We start from the raw sequence: 26,096 nt of genomic DNA on the forward strand, positions 1-26,096 counted from the left end.
AAATATAAGTCTGAACTTGAACATGATATTTAACATTCCCTATATGCAATTATATATATAAATATAACAGATGGAAATGGAAAAAAAAAAACATATTGGAAGATATTTGCAATAATAATATAAAAATGTATATAAAAAGTAGCAAACTAAAGATGAAAGCAGTTATTTCACAGTGGCAAAAACTAACATGCCTAAAATGTCAGAATACATTTATGTGAAATATAATGCAAAAATACACACACAAAATAATTTTTGATGCATTTCAGGGTTTTGCCTAGAGAATGCTATTTATGCATATGTACAGTATGTACCTCTTCATATATAATGATTTTGTCTTTGCACCATCATTTAGTTTAGGCATTACTGACCAAAAAAGTACCAAAAATATCAAGATATCACTATGGAACATGCAGAAAAATAATAATGAAGTAATGACTGTTTAGAGATAAAGTGATAATTCTGTCAGTGGTCCAAGATGACCGTGAGCCGGTTTATCAGTGTTTCACAGGTGCATCATCAGAAGAGAGCGAGATGAGGGAGGATTCAGAAAGCACTGAGCTGTTCTAGACTGAGTGTTTTACCTCAGGCTTTATCTAAAACTTGTGCCCCCATACAAGCTTTCGGCCTAAAAAATGTGTGAGATGTGACATGTAAGAGAGAGTCCTTGCTATTCTATTTGCTGCTCTGATTTCTTTATTTATGTGTAAAAAGTTTGTGTGTACATGAATCTGTGTGTGCATGGCTGTGTTTGTCTCTTTGTGTCATTGTGTGTGTGTTTAAACTTATCTGCTCACTGGGCTGCTGGATGTGAGTCTGACTGCTGTGACTCAGGGTTGTGTGAGTGACAGAGACCACAACCATGAATAAACTGGCACACACACATTCGCTCTCTCTTCACTCACACACGGCCATGAATATATTACCCCTTACACACATCCACTCATAAATAAACCTGTGCTCTCTCTCTCTCTATCTCTCTCACACACACACACACACACACACACACACACACTTAATCATACAGACACGCCCAGACATTTGTGTTCCGTCACCAATCACTCATAGTGTTAAAAGAGGCAGTAGCCTGAAAGGTGTCTGTGCGTGCTAGGACTTAAACGGTAGAAGGAAAACAGGAGAGTGGGTAAGATGAGCCAGATGGTAAATTAGGCCACCTCCTGTACACTCTGAAAGGAAATGACCACAGCTTAAATAAATGCATGGCTGCAACTTGCAAATTAAAAATTCAAATTTACTGATTTTATTAATCCTTTTAATTTGCAAACATTATTGCAATTACTGTACTAATACCAGTGACAAGTAACATTTTACTTGTTCATTATGGGTACACTATGTAACTTTTGCCCCTCTAGCAGTTAAACACAATCCAAAACTGCATGCATTTTGTGCAAGAACATTGTTTTGGTTGTGCTTCGACTCTGCGTGACTGTGCTGATGAATATGGTTATCCTACTGCTCATAAAACATTCACTACTAGGTTAAGAGATATAACCAGCTTACATGGAAAGGGTACAAGGGCATTTCTAAGCCGGGATTGATGCAGGAACTGTGTGGAGACTGATTGCGTCCTCCAAGCGACAAAAGTCACAGTGCGGGCCGTCGGCCAGACAATGTCCACCTTGATGGTCAAGGAGCGCCATTTCTTGTTGGACCTGGCTGAGATGAAGGACGCAGAGGAGAACTGGCCCCCCGACTGAGCCTGGTTTCTCCCAATGTTTTTTTTCTCCATTCTGTCACCAGATGGAGTTTGGGGTCCTTGCCACTGTTGCCTCTGGCTTGCTTAGTTGGGGACACTTAATATTCAACAATATTATAGTTTTGACTGTACTGACACTGTTGTATGACAACTGAACTGAGCTAGACAGAACTGCTTTTTAGATTAAATGAACTAATTAAATAATTGATGATCTTTGCCCGGCAGCTCTCTGCAATCCAGAAGCAGACTGCCATACTGGGCGTGCTCTGGCAGTGAACGACACCCCACTTCCTCACTCCCAGCCACCCTTTCTTTCACCACAGGCAGGGAGTCTGCGTTTCGAGGACACACTGCTTCCTCACGCCTCCTTAGCCAGTCCCTCACGGGACCCATGGAGCCAGGTAAGTATCACACCACAATCACTGCCTTTACATGCGGAGAATGGGAGCCTGGCTAGCCATTCCCGGCTATGCGATTCAGTTCATAAGGCGCAAAGCGGTGGGTTACGGCCAATCTTGTATCTGCGTGTCTTGAATCGGGCTCTTCACAAACTCCTGTTCAAGATACTCAAGCAGAAACGTGCGATTGACCTGAAGGACATGTACTTTCATGTCTTTTTTTTTCATGATTTTACCTTGACACAGACCGTTTCTATGCTTTGCTTTCGAGGGTCGAGCATATCAGTACAAGGTCCTCCCCTTTGGGCCATCCCTGTCTCCCCGCAACTTTACCAAAGTTACGAAGGCTGCTCTTACCCCGCTCAGGGAAGTGGGAATTCACATCCACATTAACAATCTCGACGACTGGCTCATTCTAGCTGCCTAAATATGAACAGCCTAAATATGTTCCACTGAAACTATTTTAGAGGCTCCTGGGGCATATGGCATCCGCAGCCGCGGTAACTGCACTCGGATTTATGCATATGAGAAGGCTACAGCACTGGCTACATGGCACTGCGGCATACTCCTGTCTCCAAACATTCAGCCCCTGGTCAGAACTTGCCTTTCTACTTACTGGAGTGCCCTTAGAATAAGTGTCCAGGCATTTTGTTGTGCAATGGGCATGCAGCTTTGGGCTCCTGGACGGGACCTTGACTGCAGCGGCATACCAATTGCCTGGAGTTGCTGGTAGTGCTGTTTGCCCTGAGCCGGTTTCGACTGTTGCTTCAGGGCAAGCACGTGTTGGTCCTGCGACTGTTGCGTATGTCAACCGCCAAGGCGGGGTACGCTCATGTTGCATGTCACAACTCCTCCTCTGGAGTCAGCAGTGGCTCAAGTCGCTTTGCGTCGTTCACGCCGAGCTCAATCGTGCGGCTAACACACTCTTACAACAGCTCATGCTCCCGGGAGAATGGAGTCCCCACCCCTTGGTGGTCCATCTGATCTGGAGTCAATTCAGGGTCACAGGTAGACCTGTTTGTCTCCCAGAAGTCCTCCCTTTACCAGTTCTATTCCCTGACCGAGGAGATCCTCGGCACAGATGCACTGGCACACAGCTGGCCCGTGGCCTACACAAGTATGTGTTTCCCCCAGTGAGCCTGCTCACACAGACACTGAGTGTGGTCAGGGAGGACGAGGAGCGGGTCTTGTTGGTTGCGCCTTACTGGCCCACCCGGACCTGGTTCTTGGACCTGATGCTCCTTGTGACAGCCCCACCCTGGCGGATTCCCCTCTGGAAGGACCTGTTTTCTTAGGGACCGGGAACCATATGGCACCTGCATCCAGACCTCTGGAACTTCCACGTGTGGAAAGGACCTCTGGACAGGACGCGGAGGACTAAAGTGGCCTATCACCGGCAGTTGTAGACACCATCACTCAAGCTAGAGCCCCCTCTACCAGGCGCGCTTATGCTTTGAAGTGGATTCTGTTCGCTGAGTGGTGTTCTTGCTGGTGGGAAGACCCGCAGAAATGCCCGATCAGTTCTGTGATTTCCTTCCTGAAAGAGAGGTTGGATCAGAGGCTGTCCCCCTCCAGCTTGAAAATGTATGTTGCCACCATCGAAGCACATCACGATGCAGTTGATGGTAGGTCACTGGGAAAGCACGATCAGGTCATCATGTTCCTGATAGGCAACATGAGGTTACATTCTCCCAGACCGCACCTCATCCCCTCATGGGACCTCTCTGTGGTCTTTTCTGGTCTACAGAGAGCTCCTTTTGAACCGCTGGAGTCAGTCGAGCTCAAGATCCTGTCTCTAAAGAGAGTGCTCCTGTGTAGGAGGATGTTTGAAAATATAATTCATGGTGACTTGTTTTATATAGTTACAGTAAGTGCATCGATTTTAGCACTGTGTTATTGCATAGTGGCAAACCCAAGTAAACACTGTCTCATCTTGTGCACTAAAAAAACTATCAGTTGAATTTAGACTGCCCTGAAATGCAGAAGGATATTAAAATGGCAGTTTTCTGCTTAAACCTTTGTGTTTTACAGGTGTAGATGGCCCTTTTTTGTGGTACTGCACCACAAAGAGGTGGAGTCAGCTGCACTGACTCCACCTCTGCCACAAACAGGCCTAATTATGTCAAAAGTACTTGTGCATGTTTGACCATATGTGTGTTGTTTGCAGATGAGAGTTTCTCTGTTTTTACAATGCTGCCTGCTTTATAAAAGTCAGAGCGATGAAGACAGTACAGATACAGAGAGAGGATAGTGTGTGTGAGAGAGAGAGTTTGGTTTTGTATGTTATAATGAGTCATAATGTTTTCATTCTATTGTCATTTGTCCTGCCTTTCACACACACACACACACACACACACACACACAAACACAGAGACCTAGGATCTAAATGCAGCGATTGAGCAGGATCCAAATGCAGCGATTTATTAATGATATATAACAAAGGTACAACTAACTCTTAAAACACAGACCTACAAACACATTTGAGAACAATGAGGGAATCACAAAGGGAAACAGGATCAGGACAAGGAAATGTAAACTAAAAGCCTACACAGCAAAACAAAAGCACAAGGAACACAGAATACATTACAAAATATTACAATTTTTCTCACACACACCTATTGGTAAGCATCAACTTTAAGAGACCTATACACATGCATTCTATGGACTCACAGAGATTAATTCATACAGTATTAGGGCTGTCAAGTGATTACAATTTTAATCAAATTTATTACATGATGTGCCAATTAATCTAAATGAATTGCACATAAATTTTCAAGAAATTACATCCCCCCATTGTTTTCCCCCAAAATAGAATTTATTACTCAAACTTTAGGCTACAACGGACATATTTTTTTTTTTTTTTTTTTTTTAGAAGCTGAATTGTTATTTAGATATATTTACAGACCAAAACCGTTTGGTTACCAACATTCTTCAAAATATCTTATTTTATGTTCTGCAAAAGAAAGACGAACAGGTTTGAAACGACATGAGGGTGAGTAAATGTAAATAAACAGAATTTTAATTTCTGGGCAAACTATCCCCAAAATATGAAATTATTTTTTTCAATGAAATGATACTCTAAATAAGAAACTAAAACGGCAAGTAGGTGGAGGTAAATGTCTAAATGAGTAAGTCATTAGGTGCTTCTCAATACTCAAATTGATGCTTTCTTGATTCCTCTCTCCTCCGTCCTCCAGCCTGTGACCTGGAAAATGATCAAAGTTAGTCATCTTAAAGGACATCTCAGTTCTCTAATTGAACTGTGAGGAGGCGAGGAACGAGGAGTGAGAATGTTACAATTAATTGCTCCGAGACAAGAAGGTTGAGGATCCAAATGCAGTTTATTGTACAGAGGGTAATCCAAAGACGTAATACAGTAAACATTCAAGAGGTCATTAACACACAGTAAGCAGTCCAAACAAATCACAGGGCACAGGGACACAGGCAAATAGGAAAATCCAAGAACAGGCAGAGATCAAAACCATGAACATGGGAACAACAGACAGAATGCTAAACAAGACTTTGCAGGGAATGAATGAGAAAACCAGTCTGATATAGGGTAAGCTAAACAGGGTAATGACACACAGGTGGATGTAATCATGGCTGATTAGTCTGGGCAAAGGATTATGGGGAATGGAGTCTGTGATAGTGTGGTGATTGTCGGGGGTGGAGTGTCCTCTGGTGGTAATCACGGGCTCTCTCACCGGGGATCGTGACAGAGGAAGCTTCCAGAGGAGCGATGAGCGAGGAAGCACAGGTGTATCCTATGCAGAAGTCTTTCTTGGCGAGAAACCTGACGTACATATACATTCTCCTCCCCCTTCACATCTTTCACAATAATTGTAATTTGTGTTTTATCTTTGTAGTTTAAATAAACCATAAATCTCATCTATTTCAACAGGGCAGTTTGCTTTATTATTATTTATTATGAATTTCTTAAATATCCAAACATACAACATAAAGGCAGATCCCTTGTGTGCAGCTGATGACGTTGTGAAGTGACACTTGAGTGATCAAGAATATTAAAATGTACAATTAAGATTGCCTTTGATTCCTCCATCCTCATGTTCTTTCCTTGCAGCCTTCCCTCGCATCCTACAGGGGGAGGAGCTGAGACGCGAGGAAAGGAGGCAAGGAAAGGAAACTCGGATGCACAATTACAGTTTTTCTCGATTGCTTAAACACTATAACCAGGCTTTTGAACTAAAATTTCAAAACCATAATGCCATTTATCAAAAAGCACACCCATTTCCCTAAACTATGAACACTATTCCCTGTTTTGACACATGAGTCAGATTTGTTGAACTGTCACTACAAAATTCTTCACACAAATCCCTTCATTTCTCATTGCCTAGACCACAGGTGTCAAACTCAGTTCCTGGAGGGCCACAGCCCTACAGAGTTTTGTTCCAACCCTGCTTCAACACACACACACACACACACACACACACACACACAAACACACACACACACACACACACACACACCTGCAGTTTTCAAATAAGCCTGAAGGACTTGATTAGCTGATCAGGTGAACTCTGCAGGGCTGTTGCCCTCCAGGAACTGAGTTTGACACCCCTGGCCTAGACCATGTTGTCATGTATAAAGCACTAGCATTCAATATTGTTCACTCAAGTCAGCACAGCTTCAGCTCAGTTAGCACACAATTCCCAAGTGGAAACACTAAGAGTCAAAATTGATCACACACCAATCAGATCCTTCAATGGATAGATAAAAGGGCCCAAATCAGTTTATTGAGTTTTGGAACAATGGATCCAGAAAGACATGAAGGAAGAGATCGAGGAGGGATAAGGAGGAGGAGGAGGATGAAGGGCAAGAAGACAAGCAGTCTCAGATGAAATTCAAGCCACTCTAGTTGCCCATGTCTTTGTCAATGGTATGACTATGACGGAGGCTCGGCTACGAGTAAGGCCAAATTTGAGTCGCTTTACCGTCGCCTCGAGAACCTTCAGGGAGGTGTGGTGGCAAACAAAATTCTATCACTGAATAAGAGACAAACATTTCCAATAGTCTTTGATGAGGTTTATTTTCTTGCAAGAAAAGGCCAGCAGTCATACAGTCACACAGAGTGACACAGAGTGTGACAGTGAAGAGAGGGCATCCTTTCTCCTTTATAGTCTTGACTCCCAGAATGTGGAACCATACATGAAACATTCTTAGACTTGTTCATCATATTGTATCCTTGAGTGGAGGCCCTCCTGTCAAGTACCAACATTCTTTACCATTCCAATTATACAATTATAATTATAGAATAAGATTTGTGTGTGCTCTTTTACTGTCATATGATGGTCACACACATCTTACAGTTTTTTTACGATTGCTATGACAGATTTTTCAGTACTTTTAACAATTTTCCAAAACTCTTAACACAGTTAGCACTACATCCTTCTGTGTAAGCAATACTATTACAGTTTTTCTCGATTGCTTAAACACATTTCTTGAAACTATGCCTCGTATTCTCAAAACTATAAACACAAATCCATAACGTCTCACCCAGTTCCCCAAACATCCTATTTTCAGGTCAAAATGAAGCTCTACACTCAAAACCATTCACTCTTGCTGAAAAACCAAACTTTGCCCTCAGACAGGACACACAAGCCCTCAAAATCACACACACTACAACATAGTCTAACACACTGGTGCAATAAATTCAAAACAACATTTCCAAAACTGGTAAGTTATGTTGCTTGTGGTTCCCCCCTCACAAACCTTTTCACATGATGAACACAAAAGACACAACCAATGGATACATTGGCACATTTTTATTCATACACAGAAAACACACACACACACAAATATTTTTTTTTCCTGTTTTACTCTTTTTTTTTACTCTTTTTTTTTTTTTACTCTCTCCTCTAATTTTTTTTATTTTTATATTTACTTACAGTAAGATGTGTGTGACCAACATATGACAGTAAAAGAGCACACACAAACCATATTCTAATATGGAATTTAAATTGTATTGGAATGGTAAAGAGTGTTGGGACGTGACAGGAGGGTCTCCACTCAAGGATACAATATGATGAACATGTCTAAGAATGTTCCACATATGGTTGAAATACCATCATTTGCCTAGAAAGATAACATTCTGGGAGTCAAGACTATAAAGGAGAAAGGATGCCCTCCTTCACTGTCACACTCTGTGTCACTCTGTGTGGCTGTACGACTGCTGGCCTTTTCTTGCAAGAAAATAAACCTCATCAAAGACTATTGGAAATGTTTGTCTCTTATTCAGTGATAGGATTGTGTTTGCCACCACACCTCCCTGAAGGTTCTCGAGGCGACGGTAAAGCGACTCAAATTTGGCCTTACTCGTAGCCGAGCCTCCCTCATAGTCACACCATTGACTAACACATGGGCAACTAGAGTGGCTTGAATTTCATCTGAGACTGCTTGTCTTCTTGTCCTTGCCCTTCCTCCTCCTCATTCTTATCCTTCTTCCTTCATGTCTTTCTGGATCCATTGTTCCAAAACGCAGTAAACTGATTTGGACCCTTTTATATATCTATTGAAGGTTCTGATTGATGTGTGTTAAATTTTGACTCTTAGTGTTTCCACCTGGGTAATTGTGTGCCAACTGAGCTGAAGCTGTGCTGACTTGAGTGAACAATTTTGAATGCTAGTGCTTTCTAAATGACAACATGGTCTAGGCAATGAGAAATGAAGGGATTTGTGTGTAGAGTTTTGCAGTGACAGTTCAACAAATCTGACTCATGTGTCAAAACAGGGAATAGTGTTCATAGTTTAGTGAAATGGGTGTGCTTTTTGATAAATGGCGTTATGGTTTTGAAATTTTAGTTCAAAAGCCTGGTTATAGTGTTTAAGCAATCGAGAAAAACTGTAACATTTCTTGTTGCTTTAACACAAATGGCATACAATTAACACAAATTTAAAATGCTTGAACTTCTTTTACACACAAGCTCAAACAAGACCAAAACAATGGATTTTTACTGCCAAATTTACCAATGCTTTAACACTGTATGTCAGAACAGATAACACCATGCTCTAAACCTAACCTTACAGGCTAAAGTCAAGGTAAACAGCTGTTTATATTGTGAACTGAAACACAAATATATCCCCTGTATTTTATTCTATTGTTACTGAGAAACAGCTGATTGAATTATGCAAATAGATAATTAGAAGATGACTCCTTTTTTTTTATTCTTCTGGTGCTTTTTCTGTTCGTATATTTTGTATTTTCACATAATAAATGGCAGCTATAGTGCATATTTTTGTTATCTTGCAGTAATGTCCTTTTGCAAATAAAGTCTTTATTGCAGCAATTCTTAGTTTTTTCATTAACCGTACATTCTGTAAAGCACTCTGAGATGGGTCTTTTTTTATCGAATTTCTGCAGCAAAAGACCTAAACCCAACAAAACAAAAATGTAGAGAGGCTTCAAAAGAAACTGCAGTGCAAAACACAATCTATGATCAATACAATATACTGTCTGTTGTATAAGGGCATACATATAAAATAATGCAGTTTCTGTAATTCCATCTGATGCTAGTGTTTTTATGACATTGTGCTATGATTGACTAAATGTTCCTGTTGGACGAGAACATATGTTAGTGTTTTGAAAAATTATTTGATTTTGAGACATGTTTGCAGTGTTTTGGTAGACATAGTGTATTGTTGCTAGTGTATTATTGTATTTTGAAAATTAGTGTTGGAGTTTAGTTTAGTGTGATTTTGAGCATGAAATTAACTGTTTTGCTAATTGTGTGTTGTAAGTGTGTTGGTGCGTTAAGAGTTTAGGAAATTTGTTAAAAGTATTGAAAAAATTGTCATAGCGATTGTAAAAAAACGTAAGTAAACATAATTTATTTATTTTTTTAGGAAAGAGTAAAAAAAAAAGAAGAAGAGTAAAAGTTTGTGTGTGTGTGTGTTGTACTGTGTAGTACATGAATGAATAAAAATTCATTCATGGGGGGGTTGGGGGGGGGGGGGGGGGGGGTTGTGTGTTTTTTTTGTGTTAAAACAGTGTGTTAGACTATGTTGTAGTGTGTGTGATTTAGAGGGCTTGTGTGTCCTGTCTGAGTGCAAAGTTTGGTTTTTCAGCAAGAGTGAATGGTTTTGAGTGTAGAGCTTCATTTTGACCTGAAAATAGGATGTTTGGGGAATTGTGTGAGACGTTATGGATTTGTGTTTACTGTTTTGAGAATACGAGGCATAGTTTCAAGAAATATGTTTAAGCAATCGAGAAAAACTGTAAGAAATGAGAGGCACCCATTGAGTCATTAATTCATTCAATTCATTCAAACAGCTGATACATTCAGGAATGAAGTAAATGCCTCTCTTTATGAATGTGCCATTGGATCATTGGTTCACCAGACTAATTAGTTCAAAACACGGATTCATTCAGAAACGAAACACCGTTGTGCTGCTCGGAGACACACAACAGTTCTGCTGTTGGCAAAATTGAGCAAAAACAGACAATATTGTGTCTAAAACACAACACAATATTAACTTCTTATTTATTGAACTATTGTATAAAATCAATAGGGCAATCACATTTGCACTTGTGCTATTCCGGACAAAAGCAGCACTTCATTTCGATCGTGTGATATTGCGCTCGTTACTCGTGTGATATTGCTTAAAAATATCTGAAGTCCTTGTAGGAGTCGGAGTCATCTCTTCACAGGTGTTGGGCATCTGAAGTCTACATAAGAAGCTGGATCCAAACCGGAGCTGATGGACTCTCTATAGTAAACTCCGGATGGGCATCCCGAGATAAAACAGAAAAACAAATGGAAAGCAATTAGCGTAGCTGCTTTTCATAACAGTAAGCAAAGACAATCATGTGCATTTGATCTGATGTAACTGGAGTACCAAGTTATGTGATGCATTATGTGAATGCTTGGGTAAAGAGATGTGATTTAAACTGGGAGAGTGAGTCTGAGCCCCGAACATTATCAGGAAGTATAATCTGATAGTATTCTTCCTGATAGTAATTATCTGTAATTATCCAGAGTTTAGGAGCCAAATGTGAAAACGCTCTCCCTTCTTTAGTGGACTTAGATATTCTAGGTACAACCAGAAGCCCAGAGTTTTGTGACCTTGCACATGCGTGATGGATTGTAAGGCAATAGAAGATCAGTTAAACACAGGAGCTAAATCATTTAGGGCCTAATAGGTCAGTAGCAATACTTTGTAATTGATACAGAAGTCAATAGTGTAGAGATGATATGTGAACAACACATGTAAAAGGCTGTCTGTTCTTGGAAGAAGTGGAAATTACTCTGATGAAAAATATCGCCACCTGCTGTCAGCCACTCACCACTGAAAATCACATCAAGGGGAACATTTTAACAGATGTATTTCACCAAACTGGGTGAAGAATGTATGATTGTATTTAGTGTTTAAAGCTGCTTTAATCATATTTGATATACAGTTTACCTAATAATCCTGTTCAAAGGCAGAGAATGAAAACTGTCAGACAATAACACACTTCTACATACTGACAGACAACAAAACCCACATCAACTGCTTGCATGTGCACACACACGCATACTCACACTCACTCACAAACACACGCACACATACACACACATGTTTAAATGTCAGTGTGCCGATAGCAGTGAATGTCTCCTGCTCAGGACTATGGTGCGCAGTGAACCCTGCATACACTGTAACAAATTTCTGTAGTTTTCACAGCATTATTACTGTAAAATCAGCAAAAGCTTACTGTAGAATCTGTATACAGCATGTTACTGTAGATCTGCAAAGCATCATGGTCAATTTTCAATGGCGGGTAAATTCTACAGTAAACATATTTTTTCTGTGAATCACAATACAGCAATTTCTAGAGGATTTTTTTTTTTTTCAGCCATGGAAAGCTGAAAAGCTACGAGATTACACATTTTTATCGGAATTTTAACTTCAGAAAGGTAACTTTGATGATTTATTTCCACAGTTTACTCTTGTTAAGTTACCTATTTGTTTAACTTTAAGAGTGCACCGAGAGAGAGAGAAGTACCGAGCGGCCCACTTCCTAGTAAACTCGTGTCTTGTGTGCATTTTATTACCAAAAAAAAAAAATCTATATATATTTGCGCATAATTTCGATAGATTTTCTAATCTGGCAACATTCGATAACGTCATCATGAATAAAAATTAAATTGGAATTAATCTGTTGTGATGTAACGTTATCTGTTGGTGCGCTAGCCGGAAATATGATCCCGTACACTTGGATAATTTTTCTCTTGCTTGCTGAAGTCAACTGTCACCGCCGACGAGTCGACGACACTGCGTGCGCGTGAAGCACTGAAGCCAGCCGACTCCCGACAGAAAACGCAGCTAGAGGTAAGACTTAACACATTTTTCATAGGATTATGATTTTTCTGAACCTCATCGCATTGCAGAAAAGAGATTGTTGATAGCCTAATTTGAAGCGCCATTCCCGACATGTGTGAGCATATTACGTTAGCTGCTACAAAAGATTTGTCTTATCTGCAACATTACATTTATAACGTCTTCAGTTTGATTAAAGAGTACGTTTAGCATTGTTGAATAAAATTAATTTGTAATTATGTATGTGTTGGTGCGGTAACGTTAGCTATTTGAATAATCTCACTCGTTTTTTTTTTTTTTTTTGCCTGCTGCTAACGTTGCCGCCAGAGGAATCAGACATTTAAGCGGGCCGAGTCAAAAGAAAACGCAGCCACAAAACTTAATTAAAATACGACATTTTAAAGGATAACTTTAAAGTTATTTCCTCCCCCAACCTTCACCAACTTCATCGCTTGCAGAGGGTAAAGTTAGCCTAACTTACACTGTTGGTAGCCTAATTTGAAGTGCCATTCTCGACTTGTGGGAGAATACTGTATGTATTAATATTGTTCTTATCTGGCAACATTACATTTATAACGTCTTCAGTTTGATTAAAGAGTACGTTTAGCATTGTTGAATAAAATGAATTTGTAATTATGTATGTATATGTTGGTGCGGTAACGTTAGCCGTTTGAATAATCTCACTCGTTTTTTTTTTTTTTTTTTTTTTTTTTTTTTGCCTGCTGCTAACGTTGCCGCCAGAGGAATCAGACATTTAAGCGGGCCGAGTCAAAAGAAAACGCAGCCACAAAACTTTTAATTAAAACACGACATTTTAAAGGATAACTTTAAAATTATTTCCTCCCCCAACCTTCATCAACTTCATCGCTTGCAGAGGGTAAAGTTAGCCTAACTTACATTGTTGGTAGCCTAATTTGAAGTGCCATTCTCGATTTGTGGGAGAATACTGTATGTATTAATATTGTTCTTATCTGGCAACATTACATTTATAACGTCTTCAAGTTTGTTAAGGAGTAACGTTAGCTTTGTTGAATAAAAATTTATTTGAAATTGTGTATTAATGTATGTGTTGGCGCGGAAGCCGTTTGAAAAATCACTCGGTTTTTTTTTTTTTTTTGCTTGCTAAACTTGGCGCCTAAAGAATCAGACATTTAAGCGGGACGGCTGATTCGAAAGTTTTATTCATTCGAGAGTTTTATTAATGACTCGTGAAAGCATAATAATATACTCGCACTGTATTAAGATTTTTCGAGATCTTACTCTTTCTTTTATTTACCATTTGGTTCTTTTCTTTCAGGTTGCAGCAAAGACAAGGCCTCAGCAATCGTTCCAGGTACATAAGTGACATGAACTAGCATGCATACAATGTTTTTCAAATGCAAACAATGTTGTTTCTCTTCGGACACAATCCCTAGATATGTCAAACACGTTAAAGTGCACAGAAACCGTGCAAACTTCAGGTATCCATGTGGGATTTCGAAATGTCCTTGTAATTTCAAGACATTTTGTGCGTTACAGACACACATGTACCGAAATCACTCAAAACATAAACCAGCTAGATCTCAGAAGTGTGTGAATTTGAATTGTCAGGTTGAGGAATGCACTTTCAAATCTTCACATCTTTCAAGTCTCTGTGAGCATTTAAATATGCATATTAGGGATGGGGAAAAGATTGTTTGCCCTATCAGCACTTGTCAGAAGCTCTTCAGTGTCAGATCCTCATTCACCTCACATTTAAGCAGGAAACATGCAAAGGATTTGGTAGCATGTAGAGATGGAGGTGTAAACAGTGATGATGCAGCTATGCATGATGATGCTGTTGAGATGGGAAATGATGACATGACTGAGACTATAGAATTTCCTGAGGTTGGTAATTATTCAGGAGATGTTGAGAGAGACAGGAATGTTTTTCTTACCAATTTGGCCCTTTTTTACTTGAGAATGCAAGCAAAGATGCTTTTACCTGCTTCCACAATATCCACTCTGATAGAAGAGTTTCAAGAACTATGCACAAATGCAATGTCACAGATGTTTGTTCGACTTCGTGAAGAACTGTCAAACCTTGACATTCCCGATGAAAGGATTTTTAATATCATAGATGGTCTGTCAAAAGATAACTTATTAAAGATGTATAATGAGGGCATGTTCAGATCAGATGCAACCAGGAAGACATATTTTAAGAACAATTTCCATTATATTGAGCCCATACAGGTTCATCTTGGTTTTGATGCTTCTGGTAAAGAACGATTTTGCCAGTATGTCCCAGTGAAAGACACTCTAAAAGCCCTGTTGAACCTGCCATCAGTGAGAGAGCAATATAATGTGTCAAAAATGCACTTGCCAGAAGATCCAAATGTGCTTGAGGATGTGAGAGATGGTAAGACTTTCAAAGAAAATAGCCTTTTACAAGAGTTTCCTTCTTCAGTTTCTGTTATCTTGTATCAAGATGCATTTGAAGTAGTGAATCCTCTTGGATCTGGCAAAAAGAAACACAAGCTCCTAGCTGTGTATATGACACTGAGTGAGATATTGCCACATAACAGGTCATCCATTGACCCAATGCAATTAGTCATGCTGTGCAGGGAGTCTGATTATCAGTTTTTTGGACAAGAGAAAGTTTTCTCCTCCCTTGTGAAAGACTTAAAAGACATTGAGCAATCTGGTATTACTTTGGAAACAGGCCAGACTGTGAAGGGGGTAGTAATTGCAATTGCAGGTGACAACCTGGGGTCGCATTCACTTGGAGGTTTTACTGAGAATTTCAGCAAGAGCAAAAACTTCTGTAGATACTGCCTTATAGCCAGAGACAGATTTGTAAACGAACCTACTAAGCTAGGCCCAGCAAGGACAGTAGAAAACTACAGGAGCAGTGTGGCGAAGTTGTCTATGGGATCTGAAAACTGTGTAGATGGAGTAAAAAAAGACTCAGTTTTCAATTCTTTACAGCATTTCCATGTATGCCAACCAGGACTTCCTCCATGTCTTGGTCATGATCTTTTCGAAGGGATTGTATCTGTGGATCTTCAACTGTATCTTAAACATCTTGTGGCCATTGGGAAGCACTTCACATTTGTGCAGTTGAATAGGATGGTCTCTCAACTTAAGTTCAAAGGTAGTGATGCTAATAACCGACCTTGTGTGATTAGAGCTGATGGAGAGAAATTGGGAGGAAGTGCAGCACAGAACTGGTGCTTGTTGCGTCTTCTCCCTATCCTTGTTGGTAAACGTATCAAGAATCCACTTGAAGATCAAGTTTGGCAGTTGTGCCTCAAGCTGAGGGAGATAGTAGAACTTGTCTGTGCTCCCAAAATCCATACCAATCAAGTAGCCTATCTGAAGCTACTTGTTGAGGAATATTTGGAATCTAGAGCAGCTATTTTTTCAGACAGACCATTAAAGCCAAAACACCACTTCCTCCTTCACTATCCAGACCTTATAATTAAATTTGGCCCTCTTATTCGCCTCTGGACACTCCGCTTCGAAAGCAAGCACACATATTTTAAGCAGTGTGCACGGAAGCTCCATAATTTCAAAAACCTATGTAGCACTTTGGCAGAAAGGCACCAATTACTACAGGCCTATTTACACTCAGGGAGCTTTTTTCCAGGCATTCTTCAAGTAGGCCAAGCCAATGAATTTGATGATCAAATGTACAATGTTGCCATTCAAGAAGCTGTAAGACTAAGTGGTATTAAGAAACAAAACACAGTAGAAACAGTTTCTGCCACATACAAGGGAACTACCTACAGGAAAGGAATGGCTGTACTTCTCAATGTTAATGACAGGGGTCATGAGCTTGGTAGGATTGTTGTTCTTCTGGTCAGTGAGGAGAAGGTTCATTTTGTTTGTGAAAAGTCTCAATCAGTGCCAGCCTTGGATCTTGGTGTTCACATCTTGCAGCATGACACACAGAAACATTATGTTTGCGTTAGTGTGGACACCCTTGCTGATTATTACCCACTTCCAGTTTACAACTTTGATCACCTTGATGTTTTTGTGCTTCATCATTCTGTTTTTTCAGGTGAAGTATAATGGAAGCCAGCATTAAAAGTGTCCTCTCCTATCTGGAAAATGAGTCACTGGAAAAGATTCTACAACATTTGTCAAGCATTGGGGTTAGGACAGCTGATGACATGGAATTCATAAAAGAAGATGATTTGAAACACCTCCTGACACCAGTGGACTGCAGGAAACTACTGCATGCCTTCAAAAGAAGAGGTAAATTGTAGTATTAAAATTATATTTCACCAAAAAATTTAAATTGTCATCAATTACTCACTCATGTCGTTCCAAACCCATAAGTAGTTTGTTCATATTTAGAACACAAAATGAAGATATTTTAAATTTTCTGTTCCTTCATTGAAATTCTGCTTACCCAAAACTTATAAAGCTTCATGCTTCAAAACTTAAAATAAATCCAGATATATGGGGTAGTTCAATTTAAGTATTCTGAGGAGACACACTGGCTTTATAGTTAACGGATTTAATTTAGAATTTTATTCACCTATAAACGTTAACTAATGAACATACAGCACTCAAAATTTGTAAACATAAGCTCAACTGTACTTGCTTGATGCATGAGAACAAACCTTCATGCTCCATGTTTGGTGATCAATGTTTTTATGTGAATAAAAGCCTAAATTAAACACATTAAGTGATTTGTTATTACTTTAATAATTTCAGTTAAATAATGAAATCCGTTTAAAAAATACAATGCATATGAATTCCAAAACCAGCAGTCATACAATATTGACTATACACATTTATTAGATACAGCTATGTAAAAAGTTTTTGACAAGATGTATATGTTTTCGTAAAAGCCTTGAATTATTGTGATAGCTACTCCATGCTTTTTCTATTTTAGATACACAGCACAACACGCAGCAACATGACTGTACCATGGAAACTTCTGCTGAACCTGACTATTTTTTGACTTTAACACCTGTACCTTATCCTGAAACCTCACCCAATTCAGAGCTTGTATTGGAACCTTCAAGCCATGTTTCTGTGCAGAATAGCACTTGGGTTTCAACATTTTCTGTGCCGTGGGAGAAAACACATGAAAGCTTGAGAAGGTGTCTTGCACAGAGGAAACGACCAAAAGCTGCAGATAGACGGCATATGGTGAGAGTCATTGCAGAAGCAATAAGACAGGTTTGCTTGAACCCCCCATTCAGGCAGTGTGCTGAACTGGCTAAGAGCATTGTGGATAAATATCCTGAGTCTTTTGAAGACCGAACAGAAGAGGGAGAACAGCTTGGCAATGGATATTACACTTTAAGCAAACAACTGAGGATAAGGATCGATTTTTTAAACAGAGACAATACCCTAACACGACTTCGAAAACCAAAACGAATGGTCCCTGCCGTGGATGAAGACCTGCCTGGACCATCAAGAAAGTGTGCCAAAACTGATAGCTACGGCTGTGTCAAATGGCAGCCATCACAGCTGCCTGAAGGTGAAAATAGAGAGTCTCTCTATGAGAAGAAAATAGAGTTAATGACTATTTATTCCAAGGAGGGACAAAGAGGTGCAGACCAGAAGCGAGTCAATGATCTCATGACATTACTGTATGAGCAACAGCGTCGTGACATTAATGCAACTCCTTCACCAACCCTGTCAGATTTACAGAATGAGTGGCCATTTCTCTTCATCCAGAAGTTTTTACTACAGCACTTCTGCACATTGACAGGAATTGAGCTGGAATCAAGACTACGAGAATCACTTGCTGGCAAAGGGAAAAGAGTGCTACAATATTTCAATAGTCAACTTTTGAAATGGAACAAGGAAGTGAAGGCAGTCCTTCATGGCATCGAGAGACAGATGGAAGACATGGATCCTGGACTTTCTGCAATTGTAGTCATGATTGCTTACTTCAAAGAAAAGGAAGAAGCTGTTTTCCTCTTGGCTGATGCAAGTATTTTTTGTACAGTATTGCCACACACTTTCTCTTATGAATATTGTACTTGTGATTTCTAAAAGTGTTTTTTCTGTTTATTTTGTGTTACAGGAAACTTCCACCCAAGCAGACATTGAGGCCCAGATTTCCCTGCCAAGCACTCCAAGGCTCATCATGCTCGGTAAGATCCCACACACACACACACACACACACACACACACTCACTGTCCCTCGCTCACTCACTAGCGCTCACTCACTCGTGCACACACATACACTCACTCACTTACTTGCGCTCACTCACTCGCGCACACACACACACACACACTCACTCACTCGAGCACGCACACACTCACTCACTCGTGCACACACATACACTCACTCACTTACTTGCGCTCACTCACTCGCGCACACACACACACACACTCACTCACTCGAGCACGCACGCACTCACTCACTCGTGCACACATACACTCACTCACTTACTTGCGCTCACTCACTCGCGCACACACACACACACACACACACTCACTCACTCGAGCACGCACACACTCACTCACTCGTGCACACACATACACTCACTCACTTACTTGCGCTCACTCACTCGCGCACACACACACACTCACTCACTCGAGCACGCACACACTCACTCACTCGTGCACACACATACACTCACTCACTTACTTGCGCTCACTCACTCGCGCACACACACACACACACACTCACTCACTCGCGCACACACACACTCACTCGAGCACGCACACACTCGCGCACACACACACACTCACTGTCCCTCGCTCACTTACTCACTTGCACACACACACTCGCGCACACAAACTCACTGTCCCTCGCTCACACACACTCGCTCACTTGCGCGCACACTCGCACTCTCACTCGCGCGCGCACACTCGCACTCTCACTCGCGCGCGTACACACACACACACACACACACACACACTGTCCCTCGCTCACTCACTAGCGCTCACTCATTCGTGCGCACACACACATACACTCACTCACTTACTTGTGCTCACTCTCGCACACACACACACACACACACACTCGCGCACACACACTCGCTCACTGGCGCGCACACACACACTCACTGTCCCTCGCTCACTTACTTGCACTCACTCACACACACACACACACACACTCACTGTCCCTCGCTCACTTACTCACTTGCACACACACACTCGCGCACACACACTCACTGTCCCTCGCTCACTCACGCTCACACACACTCGCTCACTGGCGCGCACACACACTCACTGTTGCTCGCACTCTCACTCACTTACTTCCGCTCACTCACTCGCGCACACACACTCACTCGAGCACGGACACACTTGAGCACGCACACACTCGCACACACACACTCACTGTCCCTCGCTCACTTACTTGCACTCACTCACACACACACACTCACTGTCCCTCGCTCACTTACTCACTTGCACACACACACTCGCGCACACACACTCACTGTCCTTCGCTCACTCACGCTCACACACACTCACTGTCCCTCGCTCACTGGCGCGCACACACACTCACTGTTGCTCGCACTCTCACTCACTCGCGCGCACACACACACTGTCCCTCGCTCACTCACTAGCGCTCACTCACTCGTGCACACACACATACACTCACTCACTTACTTGCGCTCACTCACTCGCGCGCGCGCACACACACTCACTCACTCGAGCACGCACACACTTGCACACACACACTCACTGTTCCTCGCTCACTTACTCACTTGCACACACACACACACACACTCCCGCACACTCACTGTCCCTCGCTCACACACACTCACTGTCCCTCGCTCACTGGCGCGCACACACACTCACTGTTGCTCGCACTCTCACTCACTCGCGCGCACACACACACACTGTCCCTCGCTCACTCACTCGCGCACACACACTCACTCGCGCACACACACACTCACTCGAGCACGCACACACTCGCGCACACACACACACTCACTGTCCCTCGCTCACTTACTCACTTGCACACACACACACACACTGTCCCTCGCTCACTCACTAGCGCTCACTCATTCGTGCACACACATACACTCACTCACTTACTTGTGCTCACTCTCGCACACACACACACACACACACACACACTCACTCGAGCATGCACACACTCGCACACACACACTCACTGTCCCTCGCTCACTTACTCACTTGCACACACACACACACTCGAGCACACACTCACTGTCCCTCGCTCACTCGTGCTCACACACACTCGCTCACTGGCGCGCACACACACACACTGTCCCTCGCTCACTTACTCACTTGCACACACACACACACTCGAGCACACACTCACTGTCCCTCGCTCACTCGTGCTCACACACACTCGCTCACTGGCGCGCACACACACACACTGTCCCTCGCTCACTCACTAGCGCTCACTCACTTGCGCACACACACACACACTCACTCACTCGAGCACGCACACACTCGCACACACACACTCACTGTTCCTCGCTCACTTACTCACTTGCACACACACACACTCCCGCACACTCACTGTCCCTCGCTCACACACACTCACTGTCCCTCGCTCACTCACGCTCACACACACTCGCTCACTGACGCGCACACACACTCACTGTTGCTCGCACTCTCACTCACTCGCACACACACACACACACACACTCACTCGAGCATGCACACACTCGCACACACACACTCACTGTCCCTCGCTCACTTACTCACTTGCACACACACACACTCGCGCACACACACTCACTGTCCCTCGCTCACTCACGCTCACACACACTCGCTCACTGACGCGCACACACACTCACACTCACTGTTGCTCGCACTCTCACTCACTCGCACACACACACACACACACACACACTCACTCGAGCACGCAAACACTCGCACACACACACTCACTGTTCCTCGCTCACTTACTCACTTGCACACACACACACTCCCGCACACTCACTGTCCCTCGCTCACACACACTCACTGTCCCTCGCTCACTCACGCTCACACACACTCGCTCACTGGCGCGCACACACACTCACTGTTGCTCGCACTCTCACTCACTCGCACACACACACACTCGCACACACACACTCGCACACACACACTCACTGTCCCTCGCTCACTTACTCAATTGCACGCACACACTCGCGCACACACACTCACTGTCCCTCGCTCACTCACGCTCACACACACTCGCTCACTGGCGCGCACACACACTCACTGTTGCTCGCACTCTCACTCACTCGCGCACACACACACACACACACACACACACTGTTGCTGGCACTCTCACTCACTCGCGCACACACACTCACTGTTGCTCGCACTCTCACTCACTCGCGCGCACACACACACACACACACACACACACACACACACACACACACACACACACACACACACACACACTCACTGTTGCTCGCACTCTCACTCACTCACTCGCGCACATACTCAACCCATTGTGGAGGACCGTTAAAAAATAAAACATTCTAGTCTTTCTGTCGTGATGTCGTGAAGCATCGCAGACGTGACGTAGGTTGTCGCCCACTATGGCACACTATACGAGATAGTCTACAAATTCTACACTGTGCATACATGTGCAGGCACACTACCTGGCTGTTCATTAGAGGATGTTATGAAAGTGATCTGTGTAGCAAAGTTTTTTTGCCAAACAGTAAACCATATCAGATTGAATGATGTGCAATGTCAACTTAATTTTTTCAGGAGAGTCCATTCTGGGGGCAAAAAAGTGGATGCTTTCCATCGAGGGCAGAGTTGTCCTCCAACTGAGTGACTGTTCCGAATTCACTTCTGCTCTTGCTGTCCTTTTTGCATCATACTATGTATTTAACATGGAATATCCTGAGGAGGCAGCCACTACATTAGAATTTATCCAGAGGTAAGCACTTATTTGTTGTTGATATATTTTTGACTAGGAATGGGAACAAATATTTGAGTACTCATTCTTTAACCACCTACCCGACTAGTAAAATACTTCTCAAAGTGTTTATTTGGTTTATATGGACTGTTGTGTAATTGTTAAACATCAAACTTTTATTTTAACTCACCATGCAAATGGTAGAAAAGTAAGCACAGCTAGTCTACAGTCAAAATTTCATGGACATCACATTTTCTTTTCTTAACTTTAATACTAAAGTACTTGGTTTTTAGAGTACTTGACTTCTAAATTACTCAAAGTTCCCATCTCTACTCTTCACACTTCTATAAATGTGCTCACTGTAATCTGTAGTACACTCCAATGCTGCAGCAAGTCCCTCTATCAGGGTTCCCCGCGGGGTCTTAAAAAGTAAAAAATTCTGAACTTTAAATTTAAGTCCTTAAAACCACTTAAAAACCGGCCAGATTGTCATCCGCAGTCTTAAATTTAATTTAGTCAGGTCTTAAAAAGGTTTTACCCTCGTTCATTTCCAGAAATGCTGGCCGCAGAAAGTTATTACAAAGTAGCAAAAAAGTATCGAGTTGTAGCCTACAAAGCGGAGCTCTAGAGCAGGGGTCTCCAACACGTCGCTTGCGTGCTACCAATAGCTCATGGCCTGATTTGAGGTAGCTCGCCAGAGGCCGTTCACATTCTTATGACAGGTTTTTTTTTTTTTTTCTTGGATAGAGTAATGCATGATGTTTTTATTTACAGATTCTTCATCAGGATAAATCCGGAGCACAGCAAGTGCAATTCGAAGGTCCAGATTAGCAGAAGAACTGGGAAGGTGGTCCAAAGAAAAAACGAGTCCCTCAATCCACACGTGGCATCGTTCATCAGGGACTTCATTGAGTATGACTGGAAGAACAACTAATACCAGGTGAGACTGTTAATTGTTAACTTGAATACTCTGAGTTATTGTCATTCTAAATCCCACTTTTAACCCCAGGTAAAGGAACATTTAAAAAATTGTAATTTAGAAATTGGGTTATCAGCGCTTTTTACCAGGGGCTGCGTGTTGTGCTGTGTATCTAAAATAGAAAAAGCATGGAGTAGCTATCACAATAATTCAAGGCTTTTACGAAAACATATACATCTTGTCAAAAACTTTAGCTAAATATGTGTTCTATATTACATATTTATTATATTTTTACTTATATCATTAAATAAAGTTGTTATTATAAAAAAAAAACGCATTATATTTAATTATTTTTAACCTTATAGGTATAGCGGAGGATTTTTTACTTCCGGGTGGGTGACCTATACTATTGGTCCTCCTAATTGTCAATCATTCTGGTGAATCAATCAAACTTTTCAAAAAGTGGAGAGGGCGGGTCTTATCTAAAATTCGGAAAGATCCTCTGCTATACCTTTAAATAATAGCCTACTACCAGCTGATAGGGCTTTCTGTATGTTTACAGCATTAGGTGAGTTGGGGTTTTTTTCTTGAGAAAAATTAAGGCCTATCTTGTGTGTAGCCTACCTAATATTTATCCAAATGAGTCAATATTAAATAAAATCACAATAATTGAATTGAAATAATAAAAAATCGTAGCTTACCAGATATTGTACCATGTAAACATTGTAACATGTTGTCACTAAACCTAATAAAATTCAGTTTAGTTACTAAAATGTTAGTGACAATCACATACACTTATTGTGATGCCATTTTTTTTTACAATAATTTTTTTTATGTATTTTAATTTTCTGTGCATAATTTATTTTGTTAAACTACATAAATGCCATTATCTGTACCGTATCCCAACTGTTACAATAAAACATCAGTTGAGCAATATAACATGCATTTTTATTCAGTATATAAGCAATATTTTGCTTTTTATGTTAAAGACACTATTGATACCGTGAGAAATTTACATTCTCAGGAAAATAGCCGCTTATCAGTTAATCGTTAATCGATCGATAAGGTCTATCAACTAATGATTAATGAATTAATCGATAATTTGCAACCCTAGTTTTGGTTTATAGAGAAGTGGACATTGTATTACATGTTGATTGGCTTAATTAAATGATCCAATCAAACTTTTATATATATTGTCATCAACCCATCTGTCTTGCTTATAAACTTTTCCATTAATAATTAATTTCTTCCACTGCAGGGTAGAAGACTCCAGCCCATGATGTTGACTAGTTCAGGCCGGGTAAAAGACTCCAGCCCATGATGTTGACTAGTTCAGGCTGGGTAAAAGACTCCAGCCCATGATGTTGACTAGTTCAGGCCGGGTAAAAGACTCCAGCCCATGATGTTGACTAGTTCAGGCCGGGTAAAAGACTCCAGCCCATGATGTTGACTAGTTCAGGCCGGGTAAAAGACTCCAGCCCATGATGTTGACTAGTTCAGGCTGGGTAAAAGACTCCAGCCCATGATGTTGACTAGTTCAGGCTGGGTAAAAGACTCCAGCCCATGATGTTGACTAGTTCAGGCCGGGTAAAAGACTCCAGCCCATGATGTTGACTAGTTCAGGCCGGGTAAAAGACTCCAGCCCATGATGTTGACTAGTTCAGGCCGGGTAAAAGACTCCAGCCTATGATGTTGACTAGTTCAGGCCCTGTTTTTTAAGGAAAAATAAAGTTCTGGGAGAAAACAACATTCAGGGACCAAATTCTATTGTTCAAAATCCTGCTGTTTTTAAATCATTTAATTTGTCTTTTATACCTTCTAATTGAAAAAAAAAAATGTTTTTTTACTATGCTATTTTTATTTTATGAATTTCGAAATTTAAATTGTGAAAAGTTGTCAATAAATGGCATTTTTGTGACAAAAACAGTGTCTTCATTTTACAGCACACAAAATTAATGCAGTAATCCCTATTACAGTAGTAAAATATGTGGGGTGATGAAACACAGTACTGTGATTATTACTGTAAAAAAGTTTACAGTATTTTTTAAAGTTACTGTGATTAAGTTTACAGTAAGCGTACTGTGAAATGAACTACAGCAACTTACTTGCTAATTGCTGCCAGCAAGTTGCTGTAAATTTCACAGTATTCTTTTTACAGTGTACATTAACACCCCCTGAGGTCATACACACACTTAAAATGCTAGCTTTGCCCTTTATGCGCACACACATAAATACACACACATATACATACATTCACATACTGTGAAGGGGGTCAAGTCTGGGTCAAGTACAGTCTAAGACAAGATGACCTGTAATGCTGTAATGAGTGTCTAATTCACAAACTCATTCATAGACAATAAGCACATAATGCATCATCATACGCTTGTGAAAAGAAGTGGGCTTAATTGTATTGAATGTGCACTTAGTCTGCTTCAAATCTTAAAAACACATTTGGTTACACTTTATTTGGTAACACTTTATTTTACAGTGTCATTGTTACATATGTTACATGTAGTTACTATATTAATAACTTTAAATTATGCATAATTACATGTAACTAACCCTGAACCAAACCAAACCAAACCAAACCCTAACCCTATAATAAGTGCATAGTTAATTCATATTACTCAGTATTAAATGTATAAATACACTGTAACAACTGCACCTTAAAATGAAGTGTAACCCTTTATTTTAATTGTTACAGTGTAATTATACATTTACGTACTGAGTAATATTAATTAACTACATGTATGTACTATATGGTTAGGGTTTGATTTTATGGTTAGTTGCATGTAATTATGCATACATTACTGTTATTACTGTAGTAAGTACATGTAACGTGTAACAAGGACACTGTAAAATAAAGTGTTACCAATATGTTTTACTAGTGACCAATGTTTCAGAGGGCTCTTAAAAGTGTGCAAAGAAACTTATTAAGCAAAATCACTAAGTGCCATCCTTCAACTACAA

At 41.1% G+C, this 26,096-nt stretch overlaps 1 protein-coding gene across 1 annotated transcript; it reads left to right on the forward strand.

The window, feature by feature from the left end:
• Nucleotides 1–12,318: 12,318 nt before the first annotated feature.
• Nucleotides 12,319–25,045, forward strand: LOC311088766 (uncharacterized protein). The gene is made up of 8 exons (XM_084123048.1): nt 12,319–12,438; nt 13,724–13,759; nt 16,448–16,644; nt 17,291–18,339; nt 18,437–18,506; nt 22,054–22,228; nt 22,982–23,147; nt 24,385–25,045. The coding sequence occupies exons 3-7, from the start codon at nt 16,458–16,460 to the stop codon at nt 23,139–23,141; spliced, it is 1,641 nt and encodes a 546-aa protein (XP_083979174.1). The 5' UTR covers nt 12,319–12,438; nt 13,724–13,759; nt 16,448–16,457; the 3' UTR covers nt 23,142–23,147; nt 24,385–25,045.
• Nucleotides 25,046–26,096: the final 1,051 nt, after the last annotated feature.

The sequence above is a fragment of the Abramis brama genome, assembly GCF_963993115.1.
Source record: "Abramis brama genome assembly, chromosome: 8".
Classification (NCBI taxonomy): Eukaryota; Metazoa; Chordata; class Actinopteri; order Cypriniformes; family Leuciscidae; genus Abramis; species Abramis brama.

Bases quoted from the DNA above. Each gene is read 5' to 3' on its own strand.
- LOC311088766 (XM_084123048.1), top strand. From the start codon at position 16,458: ATGGAAGCCAGCATTAAAAGTGTCCTCTCCTATCTGGAAAATGAGTCA. The intron at 18,340-18,436 runs GCAAGTATTTTT...TTTGTGTTACAG, and splicing joins CTGTTTTCCTCTTGGCTGAT to GAAACTTCCACCCAAGCAGA. The intron at 18,507-22,053 runs GTAAGATCCCAC...TAATTTTTTCAG, and splicing joins TCCAAGGCTCATCATGCTCG to GAGAGTCCATTCTGGGGGCA.